The 11,070-nt window shown below is 40.3% G+C and overlaps 1 protein-coding gene across 1 annotated transcript; it reads left to right on the forward strand.

Annotated features, from left to right (window-relative positions):
* Positions 1-4,043: 4,043 nt before the first annotated feature.
* Positions 4,044-8,452, forward strand: LOC143889355 (MATH domain and coiled-coil domain-containing protein At3g58440-like). The gene is made up of 5 exons (XM_077393532.1): positions 4,044-4,137; positions 4,237-4,284; positions 7,228-7,341; positions 7,423-7,616; positions 7,692-8,452. The coding sequence occupies exons 3-5, from the start codon at positions 7,235-7,237 to the stop codon at positions 8,195-8,197; spliced, it is 807 nt and encodes a 268-aa protein (XP_077249647.1). The 5' UTR covers positions 4,044-4,137; positions 4,237-4,284; positions 7,228-7,234; the 3' UTR covers positions 8,198-8,452.
* Positions 8,453-11,070: the final 2,618 nt, after the last annotated feature.

Consider the following 11,070-nt stretch of genomic DNA (forward strand, 5'->3'; position numbering starts at 1 on the left):
CAAAATCACTTCGTCCTCCACTTCCTCATCACTCCATATGACATCCACACTGACATCGAAATTTGCCATATTCAGGGCTGGTGACCAGGTAGGCCTGTCCTCGGTTCTAATCGACGATCTAGACCCTGAACTAGTAGAAGACGACTCCCCCGAACCGGACTCAGAACTAGAGCTACTAGACATGAAAGCAGGAAAAGAAACGAATGAGACGCGCTGAAGAAAATTACCGGTCTAAACTGATCTCAAGGTACCGAACTGGAAGCTTCCGAATCTGCGGCCGTTCACAACTACAAAACTACACGAGCCGAACTGGCCTTCGCCGAACTGGCAAAGAAAAGAAGAGGAGGAAAAGGAGAAGTAAAAGTAAAAAATGAGAAGGTAAAAACCTCCTTTTATAAATTTTGCCTGAGGCGGTGTGCATTTAATGGAGGGCACACACTTCGATGGCGTCTTACTGGTGCCACGTGTCTTATCATCAATGATGGACACACGCATCGAGGCGAAGGAGCAAGTGAAAACGCGCGTATCTCCAAGGAATTAAGGGCACCCGTCAAAGTGTTCATGCATCAGTCCGGTCCTAACCGTACTCGTAAACAGTCCGGCCCAAGCCGGACTGGATATGACGCGTTTCGCAAAACGACAAAAAGCAGTCCGGCCCAAGCCGGACTGGATAGCTAAACGACAAAAAACAGTCCAGCCGGACTGGATAGCTAAATGACAAAAAACAGTCCGGCCCAAGCCGGACTGGATATGACGTGTTTCGCAAAACGCCAAAAAGCAGTCCGGCCCAAGCCGGACTAGATAGCTAAACGACAAAAAACAGTCCGGCCCAAGCCGGACTGGATATGATGCGTTTTGCAAAACGCCAAAAGCAGTCCGGCCCAAGCCGGACTGGATATGACGTGTTTCGCAAAACGACAAAAAGCAGTCCGGCCCAAGCCGGACTGGATAGCTAAACGACAAAAAACAGTCCAGCCCAAGCCGGACTGGATATGACGCGTTTCGCAAAATGACAAAAAGCAGTCCGGCCCAAGCCGGACTGGATAGCTAAACGACAAAAAATAGTCCGGCCCAAGCCGGACTGGATAGCTAAACAACAAAAAACAGTATGGCCCAAGCCGGACTGGATATGACGCGTTTCGCAAAACGCCAAAAAGCAGTCCGGCCCAAGCCGGACTAGATAGCTAAACGACAAAAAACAGTCCGGCCCAAGCCGGACTGGATATGACGCAAAATGCCAAAAAGCAGTCCGGCCCAAGCCGGACTGGATATGACGTGTTTCGCAAAGCTAAACGACAAAAAACAGTCCAGCCCAAGCCGGACTGGATATGACGCGTTTCGCAAAACGACAAAAAGCAGTCCGGCCCAAGCCGGACTGGATAGCTAAACGACAAAAAACAGTCCGGCTTGGGCCGGACTGGATATGACGCGTCTCGTAAAACGACAAAAAGCAGTCCGGCCCAAGCCGGACTGATAAAATCCGGACAGCCCCAATTTCCGGACTGCCCCAGATTCCGGACTGTTCCAATTTCTGGACTGCTCCAAAATCCGGACTGCTCCAAAATCCGGACTGCTCCAATTTTCGGACTGCCTCAGATTCCGGACTGCTCCAATTTCCGGACTGCTCCAAAATCCAGACTGCTCCAAAATCTGGACTGCTCCAATTTCCGGACTGCCTCAGATTCTGGACTGCTCCAATTTCCGGATTGCCCCAGATTCCGGACTGCTCCAATTTCCGGAGTGCCCCAGATTCCGGACTGCTCCAATTTCCGGACTGTTCCAATTTCCGGACTGCTCCAAAATCCGGACTGCTCCAATTTCCGGACTGCCCCAGATTCCGGACTGTTCCAATTTCCGGACTGCTCCAAAATCGACTGCTCCAAATTCTGGACTGCCTCGCAGGCCGGGCCTCGACCACTGCCGATCAGAGATGTACTCTACCACATTTCCCCAAGCCACCGTCATAACTTGGAGAACTAGGGGGCAACTAATGGGGTGTAAAAACAGCAGCCTGTTCGCTACCGACACGTGGCTAGAGGAGGGTCCCCTACAAACCAGCCTATTAGCTATCGACACGTGTCTTGAGAGGGACCCACTGCAAACCCTGCGTCAGCAAGGGTAGTTCGGTAATTACCACAGAGTAGGTGAGCCCGAACCTATAGCTGGTGGACACCTGCCTTGGAGCATTAACTCCCCACCTACCCCAAATTTCCTCTATAAAAGGGCTTCCAAAGATCATAATTCAGGATATTGAATTCTCACCCACCACTCTTATAACTCCCTCTTCACTCCGGCTCATACTGACTTGAGTGTCGAAGGGCCTGTCCGGAGTACACTCCGGGTCGGTCATTCTGACCTCGTTCTCTTCTGTGCATAACACAGTTCGTCCGGACTCTATTTCCTTCACTTCAGCTCCTCGGGCCCTCCAGATCGGCTCTTACGTCACTGTCATATCTGTTAACCGATTTCAGGCCTAACAGTTCCCATTATTTAATTAGTTTCGATGTCAAAATTCATGCGAAGATTTTTGTTTTTTTGTTTTTGGCAGGGATTCGCTGTTCTCTCTAAGAACTCACATTATTCTTGATTTTGAAAGGTCTCTCTCTCTCTCTCTCTCTCTTCTTTCTTTTCTTGTTTTGATGTACAATTTGAATTTTCTCTCTTCTTTCTTTTCTTGTTTTGATGTACAATTTCAATTTTCTCTCTTCTTTCTTTTCTTGTTTTGATGTACAATTTCAATTTTCTCTCTTCTTTCTTTCTTGTTTTGATGTCGGGCAACCCAACCCGAAACCCGAATTGGAAATCGGGTTAGGTCGGGTTGGGGTGTCTGGCAACCCAACCCGAAACCCGAATTTGGGTTCCATCTGAAGAAGTTCTGTATGTGTTTTTCTGAGAAATTATATGATAAGTGGCCGTGAAAACACGTGAAGTCTGGAACGTATGGTACGACCCACTCCATATGATGATCCAAACCGTCCATCTATTAGGCCAGAACTTAAATAGGTTGTGCCCCAAAAATCATTTCCATAGGATGATCCTGACCCTCCGATCTATATATGTACTGCCCCAAAAATCAGTTACGGAATATTCTACAAATTAGAGGGTTAGGATCATCCCATGGAAATGATATTTGAGGCACAACCTATTTAAGTTCTAACCTAATAGATGGACGGTTTGGATCATCATATGGAGTGGGCCATACCATACTTTCCACACTTCACGTGTTTTCACAGCCACCCATCATATAAATTCTCGTGTTTTTTTTTTCAACATTGAAATAGTCTCCACAGTCTACAATGGACAGTTTGGATAATCCTGTGGTGCGGGCCATACCGTACTTTAATAAAGTGACTAAGTGAGGAGTGTGATCATCAAAATATAGTAGTGCGGATAGCATTTCCCATTGTTAATTGGTAGTCCTTGTTTGTTTTGGATTTTGAGAACAGATTGTTCTCAAAATCCAAAACAACCCGGCTTGAGTTGAGGTGGTCAACTATTGGTACCATATCAAATCGGGTCAACCCAACCCGAATTGCAAATCGGGTTGGGTCAGGTTGAGGAAATTGCAAATTGGGTTGGGTCGGGTTGAACCCAGCCGGCTAGGAAATCGGGTTGCGTTGGGTTGGGTTGGAAAAACGGGTTCCTCGGGTTGGGTCGGGCCAACCCGACCCGAGTTGCACCCCTAGTACTATAATGTATTGATTCCTCCTCCTCCTATTAGTGATTTGACTGACTTTTCTTATATTACTGGACACACTTCATTTTGTTCCACTCGACTTGACATAGGCTCACTTTCTAATAATAGATTTTGTCATTGTTCAACAAATATTAACTTTAAAACATGAGTTTGTTTCGCTTGTGCATTTAGATGCTATAAAATACTGTTCGAGCCACTCCATGAGATAATCCAAACCGTCCATTTAGGATGATCCTAACCTTCCGATCTATAGAGGATCTGCACAGTATGGAAACATATATAGATCACAGAGTGGCGTAGGCCCCACACCATAAAATTAAAATCTCCGTTTATCGAGCAATACGCTTCCCTCCTCATTTGAACTCTCTTCGTCTTTTATCTCTCTCCTTGTTTTTATTTCTTTCAGTCTCTCCATCACTTTTCATTTCCTTCCTGGTAAGGTAATTTTATCCGCCCCCAATTTCAATTTTGTTCCCATTATTTAATTAGTTTCCATGTCAAAATTCAAGCGAAGATTTTTTTTTTTTTTTTTTTGGCAGGGATTCGCTGTTCTCTCTAAGAACTCACATTATTCTTGATTTCGAAAGGTATATCTCTCTCTCTCTCTCTCTCTCTCTCTCTCTCTCTCTCTCTCTCTCTCTTCTTTCTTTTCTTGTTTTGATGTACAATTTCAATTTTCTCCCTTCTTTCTTTTCTTGTTTTGATGTACAATTTCAACTCTCTTCTTTCTTTTCTTGTTTTGATGTACAATTTCAATTTTCTCTCTTCTTTCTTTTCTTGTTTTGATGTACAATTTCAGTTTTCTCTCTTATTTCTTTTCTTGTTTTGATGTCATATAAGATATTCAAGGAAAACCATCCAGAGACCAAAATTATCCTAAAGATCAACATACGAAAACATACGAAAACAGGACAATATGACAGGACAATACGAAAACAGGACAATATGACAGTTCCTGATTATCTTGCTCCTTATCTTTTGAAAATGAAAAGATAAATAAGCTCCGCATGAAGAGATTGTGAAATGAAATGCAAGAAACCTCATAACAAAATTCATCCGATTACACTTCATAGGGCCAATAAAACAGACAATATATCGGTGTATTGTTGATAGATCAGTCACTCTAGAAGATTGTTGCGTTGATTGAAGAGACACCGTAGAAATAGAAAAAGAAAACACAAATTTGACTACCACTTCAAATGTGGTCACAATTGATGAACTCTAACTAAGTCCAAACACACCTAAAGAGACAAAATTGGTGCAATGGAAAACTGAACGTAAATGAACTATTCTTGTTCTTTTCCCCTGCTTTCCCTAAGAACCAAATCCTTTTTGTTAAAGTATAAAAGATAAATAACGCCTTTCTCTAACAGCTCAAACTTTTGGAGAAGTTGGTAAGTTAACATGGTATCAGAGCCAAAGGTCACAAGTTCAAACCTCTCGGATAGCAAAAATCCACATGCGATGGTCGGCCCAAAGTGGGACCACATGTGCCATGTGTTTGCCAAGTAGCAAGGGCGGAGGTACATAGAGCATGAGGGGGGCCACGGCCCCCCCAATGACTTGCAAAATCTCTTTTATGGTTTTTGGCTGTATATGCATTCTAAGCTAGTTTAGTGGCCATGGCCCCCCCAATGACCAATGAGGGCAAGTGTAAATTAGTTTGGCCCCCCGAAGTGTAAATTCCTAACTCCGCCCCTGCCAAGTAGGCCACAAGTGCGGGGAGTGTCAAAGTATAAAAGATAAATAACGCCTTTCTCCAACAGCTTAAGCTTTTGGAGAAGTTGGTAAGTTAACACTTTTTAGTCTTCAATCTTTTCTTAGCTCTGCTTTCGCTGGCGCCTGAGTTATCAACCTGTTCAGACTCAGTATACTGCTGAATTTGTTCAAGAATTCTACTCCCATACTTTTCCGTCTTCAACTTCCCAATATGTTTCTCCAACTGCAAGAAACAACAGTTTAAGTCTTACTTTGCACAATTAAGTCTTACTATACCTGCTCCATGGAAGTAGGTTTTTGGATGTTTAACATGCTGATATGTTGAGTGGACAGGATCCACCATGACTAGAAGAGATTTCTTTACGGTGCTCATCAAGCTTTATAGAAAAAGACGGAATTCACAACACCGGAAATCCACTTCTCAAATAGTGAAACCGAAGTTTACACTAGCCCAATATCCACAACCAAAAGAGAAGAAGAACAATCCCACAAGATGTAATCCAATATATATGAGAGAAGAACAAAACTACAAGTAGAAAGCTTCAAGAGAAAATATGGGAAAGTCGGCCGTTTCTTCAAACACTAGCTTGCACACAAGAAAGCTTCAATGGAGGTCTTTTGCTTAGTGGAGAATCTCTACAAAAGTGAGTAAATAAGAATAGGCTTAGTCAAATGAAAATAGAGAGTGAATGGTTTAGGTAAGTGGTAGTGGGTGTGGGAAAGTGAAGTCTTTAATGCTTAGGGAAGTGGTGGTTTTCGAGTTCCAGGTAAGGGTTTGAATTTGAAATAGGTGGGTAGTGGGAAAAGTTATAGCAAACATGTGTGGCTCACACATGTGCAAGCTAGGTAAAATGACCACCATGCCCATGGACACAAAATACAATTTTTGTCCTCACTCCATCTCTCAAAAATAAAAATAAAGCAACCCAATAAATACAGTTTAAAAATTAACAAGCTTAACCTCCAAATCAGATTCCCTTGTTTATCAACTTCCATATCCAATCTTTTTTTTGGTATCAATGTGTTTTAAGGTCATGTTCTGAGAGGCAATTTTGTAGGAGACAGATGTATCAATCATGGGACAGTAGGAGCTGATTTATGTTACAAGTTACACTAGCTTGTTGGTGTTCTTGTTATCAGGGCCTTTGGTTCATTTCTCAAGGATTTTTCTTCCTTTCCAGTCTCTAAATGAAATCACATCACTAATTGGGGCAATGTTAAACTTCAATTATTTTTCTCTAAACTGCTTTTTTGGTTACACGTCATTTCCGAAATTTAATGTTTTTTTTTTGCTAGTCATCAAGTGGTTTGTAGGGCCCTGATGAGATCATGGACAAAGCACTGCGTAGTTCCGATGGCTCAATTGCTTGTGAGGGGAAGTTATTATGAGTAACAGGGAAGGATAAGGGTTTGGGGTAGGAAAAGTTATTTTTAGGGAGCTTTACTGGTTTTCAGACTAGTATAATCTCAGAATTCAGGACTGTGTTCCTAACAGTCCATGTTTTAGTCATTATCGGTGTTTTAGTAAATTGTTATTTGAGTTCTACTCTTTTTAGAAGTTGATGTAAGGTTGGTAAAGAATTTTATTTGTAGGAGTCAAATTTAGTGGGGTTTTGAAGTCTATATATGGGGACGGTTCCAAAATTTTCTGCTGCTATTTTTCTCAATAAAATTTGTGAAACTCACTTATCACAATTCTAAATTAAAGTCAGTTTTTTTTCTTAGAGTTCTGCAAAAGAGGTGATTACATCTAGTTTATTTATTTATTTGAATTTAAGGAAAGCAATAATTTGGACTTACCGTTTATTTAGAGTGGCAATGGTTACCGAGGTATTGAATGGGCGGATCAGATGGATTATCACCGAGTTTTCCCCATCAAGGAAAAAGTATGAGTCGGATTCCTTCCCGATAGGTGATCAACAATGGTACGAATCTCCTCCCCCATTTATTAGGAACCACCTTCGGCAATGGTAGAGTTTAATTTAATTTTTTTTATTTCCTAAAAGGAAGTTACAGTTGTATCCGAATGGGGCTGCAAATGAGGACTACGTATCACTGTATTTGGCACTGGCTGTTCCTAAGAAGCCTTTTCTCAGCATTGGTACTTTGAAGAGTGCTGTCAAGCCGAATGGATGGAGTCAATCAATAAAGCTCACCTTTTCAATCATAGATCAGCTATCCAATTTAGCTGTAGTGAAAGGTGCTTCCCCCGGCTCTCTATATATATATTTTGCTTTTCTGTTACTCTATTCAAACTTTATGACTTTTTATGCAGGACTGGATCATGAATTTGGAACTAAAAGCAGTGCACACGGATTTGCAGCATTTATGCTGGTCCGAAAGTTTAATGACCCAGGATCGGGTTATGTCCTTAATGACAGATGTGTCATCGAGTTAACTTTTGCCGTCATGCAGAAAGATGAAGGTCTATCATTACTGTTGCACGCAGATATCAAAGAGTACGAAGATTGGTATGAGATAGTTGTCAACATGCCCGGAACAAGGATTGAAGAGATAACAGTAAAGTTGGTAGATAACGAAAAAGCCTTATTAGTATCATGCACACAAGAAAAAAAAGATGAAAACACGATCCGTTATATGTGTGCGGAGAGGATTTGTGGAGAGCTGGTACGGAAATTTTTAATTACAGAGGACATGGATGTCAACATGATTTCAGCAGCATACAAAGAAGGTTTACTGAATGTCATCATCAATAAACTGAAACAGAAGCATCCCAAGACAATCGATGTCAAACGCTTTTCCTCTCTAGTAACTCCATAGTATAGTATGGTTGTTTTGATGTTTTTCCTGTATGCCATTGACTAGCTTTGTCTTGTTTCACACACACTACTGTCTTTGGGGACATGGGGAATTGTCTGTATCTTTGGTGGAGTGGGGGAAAAGCAAAAATCTCATACACAAGTGGAAACAGACAAATAATTTCTTGGGACTAATTACATATGTTCCTGACTGTCTTTATGCTATATCTCAAGTGTTCTGTATAAACACTCATTACCTAACACTACTATTGTTTATCCAACAACATACATCACAACACTAATATTGTTCCTTGTCTATCAATGTAAACCTCGAAACTATTTAGAATGGACAATCCATGTACAGGAAAATTTGATAATAAAAATCCAATCTGACAGTATGACCATGAATATTGCTTTCTTTTGTTATAACTTTGTCTGTTGTGGCTGCTCTTACTCCTGATGTTATTCTTAGCCCTAATTCTTATCTTTTGTTACACGGGAGAAGTCATCTGCCAGTATCAGTTCACCCAAGGGCTGATTTCTCAATAAGCTTGCACACTTTGGAACAAATGAAGACCGGAAAACATTGGTCGCTAAGATTTCAGGCACTTAGCTGCTGTCTCTACTGGTTTTTGCACCTGTTGGTTGATTTTCCCCTGTTTTAGCTAGTTTTATAGTTAGTGGGGAATAACATTAGTCCAGCCATGTCTTGCAACCTATCCAGCTCTAGCTTGTCTTTGCATTTAGTAGGGCATAGTATTAGTTCAGCCATGTATTGATAATTGCACAGTTTTATCTTGTCTTTTTGTTTCAATAGGCTTGCAAATCCTTTGGAAACTGAAATAACCTTTGGGCAGTTCTGCGACTACAAAAGACTAGAATCTGGAGAGAGAATGGGGTGTAGTGTTATTTGATTCTCCACCTTCATCTGTGTTGTCATTTTAAACTCTCATCAATGTATTCCCTCCACCACTTCTTTTGGAGTTGCTTTAAATCTCTTTGCTGTTTCTGATTTTGTGTTCTATCGGTCTCACATTTATTGATCTCTAGTCTCCATTATTTGGTTTCCATTATCCCAACCTGTAATTGCTTTGGACTTTGGTGTTTGTGATCAAAGAAGAAGAGGAGAGAAGGGGAATTTGCAGCTGATTTCCCATAACCAGTTTTCACATTCCTATTGATTTGATCTACCTGGTGAGTCTATGGTGAAGCTCTAATGATCCAAATGGTTATGTGCTTGCCATGGGCTTACTTTTTTACTAAAAATCAGTTTGATAGCATTTAGGGTGGCAGCAGATCATCTTGCCTTCATCATGTTTTGGAGAGAGTTGGTTAAATGTATCCATTTTCATCTGTTTCAAATAAGAGTGCTGTTGTAATTGATATATTCTTTGATAAACACTTGTTGGGTTCCAAATATATACTCTGCATGTGAATCTTCATGATAGGCTTTGTCTCCCCTTGGTTGTGTTATATTTTATAGTTGGGTCGAAATATTCACATTTGTAGCTCACTGGAGTTCATTAATAACTTTCTTGTTTTGACCCAGTATTTTTGTATAGAATCAAGGGTGTATTTATACAAATTGATAAGAGTTATCTCATTAGATCAATGAAGATGATTTTGGTCGTGTGCCATTGGACATAATGGTGTTGCTGTGATATCTTTGGGCTTTAATTATTTGCTTCTTGTGCATGGTTGAATGTTCTATGCAAGGAAGTGTTTAAGAGCCTTTTAGTTGATTTAATTCGGAGAAATCTTTTCTTTGTATAGAAGAAACTTGGATGTTTGGAGAAATTATTAGGAGCACATAGATAAATGACAGCAGTTTATTACCTTAGACGTGTTTTATCCTTATGGACAAAAATTGATTTTATCGTCTAAAATTGTTTCTGTTTCCTAAATGTTTCTCAAAGGTCTTAGTGAAGGTCATGATATGGCTCAGAAGTAGACTTTAAGGTCTTGTGTTCCTGCATATCATATTTTGTAATTGATTATTACTTTGAAAAACCCCAATGTTTATATTCCTTCATGTTTGCCATCACTATGTTTATCGCAGTCTTATTATGCTTTTCAAGCAAGTTTTGTAAAGTCCATATTCTTTGGAGCTCTAAATTTAGATGGGCTGTGATATGCTTGTCATTGGTGGGTTTTGTATTCTCTCATGTTAATTCCGGGTTGTTTGAAGTTGTGTTTTCATTCTCATTTATGATGACGATAGGTTGCTCACTTTTATTTTCTGTGTGGTCATCACTTTCATGGTAACTGTCAGGCATATTATAGAAATGATCACTTGGTAATACGAATTTAAGTGGGTGGCTGTTATGGCTTTAGCTGAATGAAAAATCTGGTTTGAATAATTGTTTAAGCAAGGGATTTCAATATCAGTACAGTATGGAGTGGGTAATAATTGTTTAAGCAAGGGATAGATGCTACTAGTTTTGGCTACTTATCCTTTTTCTTATAGTGGAAGAGAACCGTTTAGAAGATAGATGCTTTTCCTCTTCTTATTTCCATGTTTCACATGTTTTATATTCTGATGGAAAAGGAAGAAAAAGGAAGCTAGTGGGTGATGCTATTTGTCACTCGCATGTATTAAAAAAATAAAGAGATTGTACCTGTAGCCATGTTAAGGTTGGGTGTTCAACGTGTGCTGTTTGCAAACATCAATTTAGCTTCTCTTATTGTGAGTCCCAAAAAAGAGTGTTGTATTCTGGCATGGCCTTATTTGTTCATATATATTCTCAAAATTCAAGACTAACAAGGCATTAGAGTTCCACTCATTCTAAAATTCTAATTAATTAATTTAATCAAACTATCAATTAATTAATTAATTTAATTAACTGCTAATGCAGTTAATTTAGGGCCAGACTAAACATCTATTAAGGATAAGAT

This window comes from Tasmannia lanceolata, unplaced genomic scaffold, assembly GCF_043159265.1.
Source record: "Tasmannia lanceolata isolate RefF3 unplaced genomic scaffold, GAP_Taslan_0.1 ptg000013l, whole genome shotgun sequence".
In the NCBI taxonomy this organism is placed as follows: Eukaryota; Viridiplantae; Streptophyta; class Magnoliopsida; order Canellales; family Winteraceae; genus Tasmannia; species Tasmannia lanceolata.

What these genes read in the sequence shown, in the direction of transcription:
- LOC143889355 (XM_077393532.1), top strand. Translation starts at nt 7,235, where the DNA reads ATGGTTACCGAGGTATTGAATGGGCGGATCAGATGGATTATCACCGAG. An exon ending in CCGATAGGTGATCAACAATG is followed by an intron (nt 7,342 to 7,422) that starts GTACGAATCTCC and finishes ATTTCCTAAAAG; the next exon opens with GAAGTTACAGTTGTATCCGA. An exon ending in CAATTTAGCTGTAGTGAAAG is followed by an intron (nt 7,617 to 7,691) that starts GTGCTTCCCCCG and finishes CTTTTTATGCAG; the next exon opens with GACTGGATCATGAATTTGGA.